This window comes from Opisthocomus hoazin, chromosome 2 (assembly GCF_030867145.1).
Source record: "Opisthocomus hoazin isolate bOpiHoa1 chromosome 2, bOpiHoa1.hap1, whole genome shotgun sequence".
Taxonomy (NCBI): domain Eukaryota; kingdom Metazoa; phylum Chordata; class Aves; order Opisthocomiformes; family Opisthocomidae; genus Opisthocomus; species Opisthocomus hoazin.
The window spans coordinates 92,321,387-92,335,663 of NC_134415.1; the positions used below are offsets into that span (position 1 = coordinate 92,321,387).

Genomic DNA, 14,277 nt, shown 5'->3' on the forward strand with positions numbered 1-14,277 from the left:
AAGAGACATAAGAGTTCCCTAGCTAGGTACGATGTAGAGTTCATCACTAACATGTCAAATTTTGCTCTGGAACTTAGAGTTTTATTTGGACAAATAGAACATGCTTACTGCCCAAACGACTATTAATGACTACTAATAATATACAAAATATTTAATGGTGAAAATGGTATCAAAGTAACAATATTTACACTTTTATCTCTTTAGCATGGCTGACTAAGGCAAAGAGTTATTCCAGCAAGGCTGTAAACAATAGTAAATGCCATGCTATGATACAAATACATGGGTACATGTATTAAAAACAGCGTTTCCCAAGAGGCAAGGAAGCTACTAGGCAGCTGTAGGGGTGAACAAACAAAGTACAGCAGTCAGGACAGTTATACCAAATAAAGCATCAAAATTGCTTTCAAATACAATCAAGGCTTAAACTAAATTACTAGATGATAAGCAGAGACAAGAGGATGAAGATTTTCACTGGTTTGTTCTTAAAATATGTTCTTATATGGAATGAACAGCAGGCATATTCACCTCTAATCAAAATGAGACCAAACTAAAACTTGTTAATACCACTGTGACAATCTGGCATATTTCCAGACTTAACTTACAACATACAGCTTAAGTTTTGCAGCAGCTAACACAACCAATATCTGCCACAATAATGAAAATTTTAAGTAAAAGCTATAAAACCTGAAAATTACATAAAGGACACAAGGCAGATCACATCAAACATCAACTAAAAAAAACTCGAAAAACAAGAGAAGCAGCAGCATTCTGGAAAGTAAAGCAAGCATCACATGTATTTAGAAAAAATATGCTTCTTGTAGGGGAAAAAAAGCCCAAAACACAACACTGCTGCAAAATACATATAGTTACACAAAACAATCCACTACCATCTGCTGAATAAAGAACAAAAACACCAATTCTCAAATACATACAGATGACTCCATGTAAGCCCTTGCAATCCATGCTGGGAAGATGTAAGAAATTACTCTTTTCATAGTACGAAATAGTTGGCAGAAATGAGTGCCATGTCCACAGGCACAGCAGTTCACAGACCAGCTTATTAACTGACACTACAAGTCATCGGCAGTTTTATCAATATGTCAAACTGTGAACTGCAGCGACTGACACGCTGGCTGATACTCATTTTTGACTTGGTTACTCTCTGGTAGAAAGGCAAAAAGGTAATTGCTTCTGAAGTCACACAACCATGAGCTGCCAGAGCATGTAAGTAAGTTACCCTATCATTCATTCTGCTGGGGATGTGAAAACAGTTCATACATCTAAAATTTAAAGTACTACAAAGGCCTCAACTCCAGTGTCAAATTGACAGCCTCTTTCCGAAACAAATTTCTAGAGAAGGGGGGGGGGGGGGGGGGGGAAGTGGAGTACCTGTCATGAGAAATAGAACTCCTACTCATGTTAGTAAAAGCTAAGCACATGCTTTATATATCGGGAAGCAGAGCATAACTTTTGATCAGAGATAAATTCTCTCACACAAGTCTGTTGCTGAATGCTGAAAAGCTCCCTTTGTCTAGCATGAAACTACAGAGACTCACCACAGACCTAGAAGAAACACCTTCTGTCAACAACCTGAACATCTGTCAGCTTCAAAATATTTTGAAAATACTACTTTAATTTCACTAGCTAAACTGATAGCAAAACAGAAGTAATCAATAGGATAGCCAAGATCACTTCTAAAAAACAGCCAGCAGTGAGAGAAGAGCCCTTTGAGCAGCAATAAAGAATGGGAGAAATCCACGAAGTCAGGTCATGAGCAAACATTTTAACCTGTGGTAGCAGAATCTGAGATAGGACAAGTGACAAAGTAATAGACAAGAAACCAAACAGTGTTATCAGAGGCAAAGAAGCAGCTCTCTGATCACTCAAGAGTTTCTGCTTTAGTTATAGCCCATGGCTTTTGACATGAGATAGAGATGGAAAGCAAAGACTTTCAAGAAAAGAGTGGTCTCAGCAGCATACTGCAAATAAATGCACAGACAACTCGCAAGCCAGCTACTGTGTCAGTCAGGGCAGAACAGGAAAGCACGTTTCCTGCAAAGATACAGAAGCACAGAAAACTGGCAATTACTTTTAAACCAGTTTATTAGTTGCCCGCTAGAACTGGCAAACGTGGCAGAAACAGTCAGAATTCAAATCTTTTAAGGACAAATAACTAGAGAAGAGAGAGGCTATATGAGATTGAAGCAGAACTGTACTTTAGCTGGAAATAATTAACCGAGACAAGTGCCAAAAGACGGAGCTCAGAAGTACATAGCACAGCTCTGAGGACCTGGAAATAAAACAAATTCTTATTAATTACAAGCTGCTCTTTTGTCTTATATTTACATTAACTTTTACAAAAAAAGCCAGAATCAGATAATAGATAAAAATGGTCAGAAAAAAAAGAAAACACAACCCAATTCACTGCTGCTTAAGAGAGAAGTGGAATTAAGGCTGAAGCAGCAAATTAATAATATCAAATGCAGCAGACTCATAAGCATGTATCTCACAGAAAGGGAAAGGAATGGAAAGAGATCTCCAACTATAGAAAGAAGGTGATGACACAAAGAGAAAGGCAGTAAGGACATCTCAGCTGAGAGACAGAGAAAAGAGAAAGCAAAAGGATAGAAAGATAAAGGGGACCACACATGACTGTCTTAAGAAAGAAGCAATCCAAGCCCACTACCAAGAAAAGCAACAGCGATATGGCAAAGACAACCTATCTGTTGCTCCTTTTCTAAGTTCTGTGGAGGAAAGGAAGCAGAAAGTCTAGGTGCTATATTAGGACAAATTATTAGACAAGACGCGAGAATTAGATAAAATAGGAGGGAGCACACCAGAGGACTGAACTACAGTTGGTTAGGACACAGCAAAAGAAAGTGTGCTTAAATGTGATAGAGCTGTACAGGGAAAGAAGAGTGGTTAGGACAACTGGAATGGAATCTAGAAAAATCTATATTCGATTATTACCATTACAAACACTTTTAATAGGTTTGTGAAACACCAAGACGTCATGAAAACAAGACTCAGCTACTACAGACATAAGACTAAGGTTTCTTGTGAGTGGGAATATAGAAAAGGGTGACAGTGTCAGAGGGTGGACAAATCTGATGTCCTGCATGCAAGTAAAAATAAGAGTGTTTTTAATCAATGCAAGGCAACTTTTTTTTCAATATTGAAGTTATTTATGCTCTCCTCTGAGACACCAAGTCCTTTTTCTAAATATATTTCTATATTTATACACTTAACTCATCTTTTAGTAAATATATGAACAACTTGCCTTGTCTCTGTGAGTCAGCTGCTGACTAATAACATCTTCACAAATGCTAGAAGATGGAACGAGGTTATGCAGCTGGTAGAAGAGCTCCACACTCTTCTGATGATGCTGAGGAGTTCCATCACCCAGCTGGTCCCAAAGAGTTAAAGCTATATGCTTTGCACAAGAAAATAAAAGTTGCAAGAGACAAGTGAATGAGTATCATGCCTTGTTTTGCTCTAGACTACATTAAGCTCTATGCAATGATGGGAGACATGATATCTGATGACACCATATGACCAACAGGCAATGTATAAAACTTATTTTTGGTTTGTATGAACATAAACAACTGTTGGAAACGCTGCAATAACTTACTACATAAAAAAATTCTGTTGGGAGTCAGAACTCATAGGCATCTCCAGAAACAAATTTTCATCAAAATATAATAAACTACATAACACACCCTGCTGCTGATTATCTTTTGTAAATGATTTCTCACATAAGTTACACAAATGCAGATATTGTGGTTTACCAGAGTCCTACATTACCCAGATCTCTGTTTCATACCTTTGCAAATTAATGATGCTATTCGATCAGATTTTATTTATATTTTAACAACATTAACTCAAACAAGGATTTTCACCCAAGCAATCAGTAAGACAATCACAGTGGGAAAACTTACTATTTCATTTTCATTTAACGTCTAACACAGGTTAGAACTGTTACCAAAATAGTCATCAAGAAAATTTGGTTTACCATGCCGAGGATGGTAAAGTGGCCTAGACTGTCAGTCTTAACTAGCCAGGAAAATAAGCCTAAAGAAAACAGCAATGAGATACTGCATTGTACCTTGAAGAAATCTGTCTTTTCAGCCATATATCTCAGGTTGCCTTGAGAAAGAGGAGGTCTGATGACAACAGCAACTCTTCCCTGGTTGGGACTAAGAGACTGAGCAGTTTCCACACTGTTCAGATTTTCTCCAGTGACGAGAGCAACAGATTGAGTCAATCCAACCAAGTCCATCACAAGGGAAATTGTAACACCCTGAACACTGAAATCACTTGCTTGCTTGCAAGCATTCATTAAAGTCTGTAGCCACAGTGGAGGCTGTACTTGTTCATAGTCTGAAATAAAAATCACAGATGATAAATTCGTTTCACATTTTTAAATATTATGAATATTTCCTCTTATATCCCATAACCATACGCAAAATCATCCTTTACCTTCCATATTTCAACCTGCCCCTTGTATGGGTTTAGCAAAATGCATGCAGGAGGAAGATACATCGAGAAGTATCTCTGTCTTTAAAATAATCTAATTAAGAATGCAATACTGTACCACTTCAAACATTTAGCAACCAAAAATAATTAGGAAAATTTGAACAAGGAACAGAAAAACAAATTTTATGGAAATGCATCCACACGATTTTATGCTTTAGACAAAACTAAACTTTTAGTAGTTTGCATATCCTTTCATTCACTTTTCTCCTTCAGGAAATTCTTGACCAGCAATCAAGCCTTAACACTGTAGTTTGTAGCCTGGAATAATTCTGTAATATTTTTTTTACTTATATAATAATAATATACATGTGTGATATTATATAGATATAATAATATCCATACATACAGAATTATTTACGTATATTATTTATATATATAAGCTAAGTTTAAACTGACAAAAACCCCAGATATTTTCCTGGCAACACTTTAAAAGTAAAAGTATCTGCGAAAATTGGTGTTTTGGGTGGCAAAAACTTGATCCTATTAGATCATACTCTGCTTCCACTGTAGGCAGTTGTTTTCCCCTTCTTACCATCCCCTCACTTAATACCATATGCGGGCCTGATAATGCAAGTGTCTTTCTCTGAAGTTCACAGCCAATTACTCTATAAGTGAACAATGCATCCTTTTATTTCAGAGGTACCAAATTACTTTTTCTTAAAATTTCAAAAGGACTCTATTAATCATGTTCCTAAAAATAGTCAAATGCTTCTAGAATCAGACATAAGTGAAGAAGTGTTATTTAATAGGCACAGATACAGCATCTATTTAGAATTAAGAGGACGATGCAATTTCTAATCTATATCCACAATAGTTAATTTTGCAATGTAAATCGGACCCTAAATATACCTAACAATTCCACATAATGTTCTAGAGTTTACATATATAAAGATTATTCTGAGCTTGACTCAGTTCCCTTTTTAATTTCTTCAATTAAAAATAGCATGCATTTATCTGAGAAATTAAGCATACAGCAAAATTTAAGCACAGTTATGTTCTATCAATATCAGATTAATTTGTCTCCTTCAAATAAACAGACTGATGACTCGCACTGTTGATTAAAGGCAATTGGGTCACATCAGTAATGCAACCCATCAAAAACATGTTCCAAATTTAGGAACTCTTAAAAAAAAAAAAAGGCTCTTCATCTACTGATATGTTTTTCTACTGCAGAAGAAAAGGCTGGTGTGCGAATTACAGTAACTACCTTCTCCCGTTCTCTTCGGGGAAGCAGGACTCCCGGGACAGCTATGCAGCCCCATTCCCATCACTATTCCCATCCACCCCACCATTCTGTGCAACAGATGTTTACACCTGAAACAAACTCTTTCCCGTCAATTTCAACCGCCTACATTTCATGTTTATTCCTCGAAGTCACACTGTTTGATACACTGCAAATGCAACATCACAAATGGGAAGGTTCAGATGATGAACGAGCAACGCAAATCCAAGACATTTAATAAAGCGAAAAGGATTCCTAGAATCACTGCCTTCAAACAAGGCGCATACTATGCAAGCTTTACAGGCTTCTGCTTGAGAGTTTACAAGGCAGTGATAATCAAAAGTGCTATATCCACAGAAATGTAGTAAGCAAACAGCTGATTTTTAAAGTATTTTTAGTCTTCTGCCACAACACTCATTTGTAGGCTGCTAGTGTTTGGGGAAAATAAATAAATAAAGAACAACATTTTTCAGGGTCATAGTATCGAACATTGTATGTCTTGTGCTAGATCTTTTACAAAAGGTAACAGCCCTTTAACATTGCACTACCCTTAATTAATAAACATCTGTAATCAACTTCCCTTCACCTGACACAAATACTTGATCTATCTGGATCCCATAAAGACAGAGATACACTTTGCTCCTGGCTGTATAATGAAGACACGCACAACACCTCTTAAAAACTACAGGAACAGAAGCACCAGACATGTTAAATTAACGTGCTTGTTTCCAAAAGCCAAAAACCTATTTATCTCCAAGCAGTGCCAGTCGCTTAGCCTTCAACAGATTTTGAAAGTTGTGGATGAGAACAAAAACTCGCAGCCATGAAGTTTCCCAGAAAAAATAAAATCACAGAAGATGACTGTGACAGTAACCGAAATAATTGTAACTATTTCTTGCATGCTCCTAGCATATCCACCATGATACCATGATACTACAGACCAGAAGTGGAACCAAAATTAGAACTGTAAATAAAAGAGTTTACAAACTGTAAAAAAATGCCACATTTTACAGTAATCCAGAACTGTCAACATTTTAATCACATTCCTGTATCTGTGTCTGTATCTATCTGTATCACACTTCACAAAACCTACCATTTTTATTTTGTTTTCTAATTCAACTGTAGCTAGAAGAATTGTTTGCAAGAACTGTTCCTTAATGCGAGCAAAGTAAAATTAATTAATTTCTTATCTGGTATGATTTTTATTGGACAGAAGCTTATAATTTCCATGTATTGCACAAAGTGATCAATGTGCACATCAATCTAAAATTGCTAAAATGAAGCTAAAAAACAGACTCAATGTCAGCTGTGGCTATTACAAAATACGACAAAGAAAACATCCATATACTAAAAAGGAACATCTGAAAAGCTAGATTCTCCTCTCAGGCTTCAGTTTGCATAATTTATATTTGTCACCCCAATACCAATTAGTTATAAATCCCATGCTAGCAATAGTCTTAAAATCTATGAGAAAAGAGGAGCAGCAAACAGCAACACATACAAAAAAACCCCAGAATTTATATTTTAAAAGTAAAGAACAAAGCAGAGTGCAGCTTACCAACTTCAGGCTTCCCAGGATGTAATTCCGAAGTACGGTTTCCTTCAGCAATGTAAACGGGAAAGCTGGAACATTCAAGATACAGCTGACAAGCAGCAATAAAGGCAGGAAGGTATTCTTTCGGTGTTTTTTTCTTGTTTGTTTTCTTCACCTTAGCATCAACGTGTGATTCTCTGTCCCATTTTGTGGTCTGTCCTTGCTCTCTGGTGGGGTCTACTGGAAGCTCTGCCCCTAAGGGCTGAGACAAGGAATTACTCTGAATGATATACAGGTTGATAAGTCTGGTTAAAAACTGTTGGACATACTCCAAACAGCACTGCATTGCAGTCTTTTGGATTGTTTTTCCACTGCGAGTTGCTGTCCCCTGTGTCATTATGGAAGGAGGCTGTACAATGGTTTCCTCAGATCCCACAGTTGATGCTGTCTCAGTCTCTGAGGATGTGCTACCAATAATAGGAATGCCAGGCACACCGTGACCTTCATTCAGTGCTCTGTCAATGTCATCAGTTGTATCTGCCTGGTACTGTACAAATTCGGTGAAACCACTTTCTGATGATCGACTGCTTGGAGGATTTTCACCATCTTCAAACACATCGTTAGGATTTTCAAGGGAAACTGATGGCACCTAAGTGAGAGAAAAGTTTAATGATACTTCAAAATGGGTTATTTAGGTCCTAGTGAGAAAATATTTATTTGCTTCTCCATTTGAAAGCAACAATTTTATTCCACAGTTTTAAATCTATTTGTACACATACAGTATAAGTAAAATGATGTTTGGTATTTCAGTAAGCTTGCCAGACCAAGCTAACTACAAAAAAAAAGAGCATTGTTTATCAAGTAACATACTTTAAATATGGTTGCTTTTAACATTTTCTTCATATCATAATCATGTCTATTTTCTTATGAAAGAATGATGAAATGCATAGGCACGGTATTATTTATTTATACAGGACCATAAACCAAAATATCCTTACATCAAAGAAAACCCCTCAGTTCCAGCAGGAAGCAGGACATTGAACTGTGTTGCTTATGGTCACTTTAGCTAGCAAGATTCTTTCAATTCTTTATATTTTAGCATGTTCTACAAAAGGACAAGATATTTGTCTGTTAATAAGTAAGTGCTGCAGTCATAAAAGAGTAAAAAATGCCTGCAGGTAAAGGAGACAAAAAGGAGATGTCAGCCAAGAAGCATGTGAAGACTTGAGAGAGTGAGAAAAAGGATGCACTTCTCTAATCATGCTTTTGAAGTTCTCACTGTGTAAGTAAATTATCAGATTAGATATTAAATTATTTTAACCTAGTAACTGCCTAGATATACTACTGATAGAAGAACCACAACTATTCAAGTTTTGTCTCATTAGGAAGGCAGTATCAGTGTCATTTAACATTATACCTGCAAGTTGTCCAAACACCTTAAAAAACAGTGAACTGCGGAGCTGTAAATGAAGAATAAAATCTTTCATAATGTAAAAAACATTTTACTCACTTTCACATTTACACTCACAAAGCTAGCTCAATTTCTCAATAAAATTCATGCTCTATAAGAAATTGTCTATTAAATGTGGATGGAATCTTAATTCACAGTCGTATATATGGTACAACTTTAACTAGCTAGCATCTTTCTTTCTATATACCAACCCTGAGATTTGGAAGTTTGGGATTTCTTTCAAATACAAAATTATAATTATAAAAGAAGAAATAAACTTTCAATTGAAAAATTACTACACATTTTCAACTAGAAAGAAAAAAAAATCATCTCCTAGAAACAGGAAAGAACGGTTGCTCCAGCAACAGCAGTTCTTCATGACTCATTGTGCACCTTAATTCCTCCTCAGTTCAGAACATGCATAAAGCTGATGAATGATTTCTACTCAAAAAGAACCCATAGCAGCTTTCTGGGCCGCTCTAACCCCTGTAGTCTTGTTGGTAACTGGTAGCACATTCTCTGCTTCCTGATGAGAATGAGGTGAGTAGGGAAACAACTTAAATGGAAACGCATGGATCAGTGGGAGTAAATGCAGGTAAAGACCATGCCCACATACTTCTCATCTAGCTATCTTACCAGCAATTGCAGATGCTGCCTGAGATCTAACAGGCCCAGAAATTTTCTTGCTGTCTGACATCCTAATCAGTAGCCGTCATAAATATAGAATTTAAAAATCTGAATAACTTTTTCATGAATACATTAAACCAGACACATCATTATATATGGTGAATTACATCTTGCTTTGCCAGAGACGGAGTAAGAATGAAAATGAAAGTTTGAGATAGCGTTCACTGCCTCCTGTGTTATTATGTACTACAAAGCTTGCGAAGACATAAAGGGTGACCCTGTCTTATAAAATACAATGTAAAAGAGATCAGAAACATGGTAATTAATTTCACTTTATCTCTTAACAGAAGCCAAGGCCGCATATGAGTTGGTTGTAATTAAAAGGAAAAGGCTGTTGAAGGTTCAAAGGGCAACAACATTTAATTGAAACAGGCTGGCTAGAATGAATAAGGATAGGATCTTACATAAAGGATGTCAGAGTCCTAATGGACAAGGCAAACATGACCCAGAAGTGGACCCTTCTGATGAAGAAGACCAACCATACACAGGGCTGTGTTAGCAAAAGTATAATCAGCAAATCAAGGAAAGTGATTAGTCCCCTCTGCTCAGCAGTTTTAAGACCACATCTAGAATACTGTGGCCAAGTTTGCATTCATTAGTACAAACCAAACACTGACGTACTAAGTCGAGTGGAGGGCCACCACAGGAGCACCTGACATAAGAGGGAAAGCTCAGCATTGGATTTGCTCAGTCTTAAGAAAAAGAACACTAAGAGTCGTGGAGGGGGAGAAGGTGTCTTTACCGCTGTGACTTCCCATTAGGTGGTTGAAAAGATGAAGGCATGCTCAAAAATCCACAGTGAAAGATCAAGAGGCAATGAACACAAGCTGCAACAATGGAGATCCTGATTAAATAACACAGTGCAAAGAAGCAAGCTGTACAGAGAAGTTGTGGAATCTTCATCCTTGGAGATACTCAAAACTAAGCTGGATACGATCCCAAGTGACCTGACCTAGCTTTGAAGTAGAATCTCACTTTGAAATCAGCCCTGCTTTCAGCAGTGATCTGCAACTGTCACTTCCAACCTAAATTATTCTATGATGTTCCTCTAGTTTCCTCAGCTGGAGAACAAGGATTTCGGCGCGTGTCACTTAACATACCTTACAGAGCCACGGTTGCGTAAACCAGACTAGATAATGTTAAAAGAGAAAAGAGTGAGCTGCTGGCTGGTCTTCCTTATTAAATGATTCTAAGAACTTAACAGTGACAGTAAAATAACTGATGGCTATTAATCTGATTAATCTCACATAAATTGGGTGAGAGGAGAATTTACATATGCCTGATACGTACCCAAAATGGAGAAGTCTTGAGTCCAGTTATTCTACATGATCAGACTCCTGAAGTGCATTACAACTTCAAACCTTAGTTGACTAGTTCATTCTTGGGCCCCGATTCTGAAGTGATTTATACATGTATAATATTAAATCTAGACAAAAACCCTTAAGAATCAAGGTCTTTTACCACAATGAAGTGCACAATTATAATTTCTTTTGGCAATGCAAGTTTCACATGTATTGTTGTATATTAAACTAAATCTTACCAAAGACTTCTACGCGATTCAGCACAGACTTAGACAGCCCACTTTTCCTTTCCACACAAAAAGTATTTTTCCAAGATGCTGAAAAACTTAATCAGTTACCTTTTTGTTTTCCCATTCTTTGATGGAGCTGCTGTGTCCACCAGGAAGCTGCAGGATACCATCCGTACCAGCAGACAGCAATGGCGGTTGAACCTTACTAAGGATCTTTGAGCAGAGTCTGAGAGAATCAGTAAGCTCGGACAAGTGCAAAGTTTGAAGATGGCTTGTCAATGCAGAAATCATCCTGAGCAACAGCTGAGGCAAGTGTTCTGTCTGTATTTCAATGTAAGTCTCCTAAAAAAGTAATAGTAAAAATCATTAATTGTAACACCAAATTCCACCCTGAAAGTTATCTTCTATAACAATGGTACCTGTCATTTGCTTAACTATGTTCTAAACATACGCAACACAGAAAAAGAAAAATTAATATCTTAATATCCAAGAATAAGAAATACATGCTTTAATTAAAAAAAAATTACAAGATTAACTTTACAGTTGGGTAACTAACAAACAGAAATATATTTAGCTCTTTTTCAGAATTTTCCGTCTTGTTCATTACACAACAAACACATTACAAAACATAATGATAAAGCTAAAGAATGCTACTACTATTATTTTAATAACCTTAATACAAAAGTTTAAAAATGAAAGATAAACAAGAACTAAAGGGAAAACAGGCTGATTGCCATACCTGACACAGCACTCTCATACTTCTAGTAGGCTTTGAAATGAGAAAGCAAAGAATTGAGGAAAGACAGGTATAGAAAAAACAGTTCCAACAGTCTTTGCAACATTAAGCAATGCCAACAGAAAAAGAAGATACATCGTCTCATTACATTTAAAAGAGCCTTAAAAGAAAGCTGCACATCTAAACTAGCATATCAAACTACAAAATACCACATTTGTAATGAATACAGTATAGTTTTAAAGAAAAGAGATTGAGGACAGACAAAAATTTTGAAGTATAAGCATCACAAAAAACACTTTAGTTACATCCAACCAGCCTATCACGAATCATACAATGAAATCAAAACTTCTTCTAAAGGCATCCACCAATTTATGGCAATATATTTTCAGGAAAAATAATAAATAAAGCAGATATAGTATTTCTGTAGAATATACATATACAGAATCCTAGTATTAGCAACAAATAAAGCAATTCTTACCAAAGAAACTATATCCAACAAAAAATCCACTAACAAGCAGAAATTTGTCAGGGGTAACTCAGATTGCTCACTACCACCTCCAGGCCCAGTTTGAAGTCTGGCATGTAATGTCCTCCTGCAAAATTCAAATAGGGTTTCACAATATATTTTCCCTCCCCCTTACATTGACCATGTTTCTGTAACTTAATGCAAAGCTGTACACATCAGGGATAACCCCTATAAACAAATAAGCAATCTCTCATTTTACTGTAAAGTAGCTTATTTGGTCCCACTGCACTTTCAGAAAAAGCAGCAACCAGCCTTCGACTGTAAACCAGTCTTCCTTCATAAAATAAGGGTACAGAAAATTGCATTTGTGACTCCACCATACACAGCAATATTTACTAATACGAGCAGGAGCACCAATAATAGAATTAAGGGATAATGTTACTGGAAGCACAGTAACTTTGAAGAGATCTAAACCCAATGCATTAAGCACTTCAGATAAAGACAAGCAAAAGTGAAATAAAAGGCCCATGAAGCTTTAAATCTGTGCAAGAGGAAAACAAACCAATCTAAGTGTCCACTTCAACTTAGCTGACTGCATTATTCACTACTGACAAGAATTCATGATCTGATGAGTTTTACTGCTGAGTCAAGTAACACAGAACACAAATCCCCTGTGAAATTATGTTGCAGCCTGACAATATTAAAAGGAAAGGATGCAAACAAAGGAATAATATTTTATTTCTCCAATTCATTTACTCTGCTGGCAGTGGTGGTGGTGAGGGCAGTGTCACATTTTCAGCAATAGTTAGTTGTGTGAATCCTTTCCCTCTGTTTTGGCAGGGTTCATGAACATATCTGCCAGGATTGAAAAAAGGATTTATTTGAAATAATAGAAGCATTACAGAAACCAAGCCTGAAACAGTGTCGGTAAGTATTTACCAGAAGATTTAAAAAATATTTTCAAAATCATATTTAAACAGTATTTACAAGGGGCAATGGGCACAAAACAAGGGGCAATGGGCACAAACTGAGGCATAGAAAGTTCTGTCTGAACATGAGGAAGAACTTCTTCCCTCTGAGGGTGACGGAGCACTGGAACAGGCTGCCCAGGGAGGTTGTGGAGGCTCCTTCTCTGGAGATATTCAAGACCCGCCTGGACAAGGTCCTGTGCAGCCTGCTGTAGGTGACCCTGCTTCGGCAGGAGGGTTGGACTAGATGATCCACAGAGGTCCCTTCCAACCCCGACCATTCTGTGATTCTGTTATTAGCCTATGTTTGAAAAGTAGCACTCAATCCACACCTGCATTGGGTTACAGTTTCTCCCTAACAGATAATTCTCTTCATAAAACTAGCAGCCTGTTATACAGGTCAGTGAAATGGTCCCTTTGTGTAAGTCATAACACAAATTCTTTTTCACATTCTGTGCGTCTACCCAGAAAGATCTACCGTTTCATAAATTACTCACAGATTTGTTCAACTGTAATACCTCATAAAGGATGACTTGAACTCCACTCACTGAGTCCCTTATCAAAAACAGCTTTGAGACTTCTCTCTTACTGCTCAATAGCAGTAAGCAATACTTAGATGACACAAAACACTATATACAAGAAAACCTATTTTTAACTTTCAGTGGGTGAAAATAATAAGAAAAAGCCTAAGACAAATTCAGAGGGATATCTAAATTGCTTTAAAAGTAATAACTGTGATTTAGCAATCAGACTATATAACTTACAATTTCAAAGTTTAGGATCAACTGGTTATGTTTTCACTTAATAGTGTATCTTTTTAAACAGGATTACAACAACCTACATAACACAGCAGCTCATGTAGAAAAAACCAAAAAACATTCTCCAGATTCCATTTATTTATTAATAAGGCAATCTGGTATCTATGCTTATAGTAACATCTAGCTGTATGTAGAAAAATTCTCACCCGCTTCTTATTTAGTTGTAGATTGCTTTCTTTACTTCAGCAATTCAGTCCAAATACACAAAAATTAAGTCACAGACATGCCAGAAGGGATTTCTTCTAGTCCAGCCTCTCATGCTGAGCAGGACTGCTCACAATGCTAGATAAATTCATCCACAGTTTTGACTAGCAGAGTCCTGGAAATCA

At 36.7% G+C, this 14,277-nt stretch overlaps 1 protein-coding gene across 6 annotated transcripts in view; it reads right to left on the reverse strand.

Moving 5' to 3' along the window:
- Nucleotides 1–14,277, reverse strand: part of DOP1A (DOP1 leucine zipper like protein A) — a 77,078-nt gene that overhangs the window by 26,679 nt on the left and 36,122 nt on the right. For 4 of the 6 annotated variants that reach the window (XM_075414447.1, XM_075414443.1, XM_075414445.1 and 1 more), the window contains exons 12-17: nucleotides 12,175–12,289; nucleotides 11,700–11,729; nucleotides 11,069–11,302; nucleotides 7,317–7,941; nucleotides 4,106–4,380; nucleotides 3,281–3,433 (exon numbers count right to left, since the gene is read on the reverse strand). In XM_075414447.1, the coding sequence (XP_075270562.1) occupies nucleotides 3,281–3,433; nucleotides 4,106–4,380; nucleotides 7,317–7,941; nucleotides 11,069–11,302; nucleotides 11,700–11,729; nucleotides 12,175–12,289 (1,432 nt within the window). The remainder of the gene's footprint in view (nucleotides 1–3,280; nucleotides 3,434–4,105; nucleotides 4,381–7,316; nucleotides 7,942–11,068; nucleotides 11,303–11,699; nucleotides 11,730–12,174; nucleotides 12,290–14,277) is intronic. The other 2 variants (XM_075414448.1, XM_075414444.1) reach the window with 1 other exon arrangement.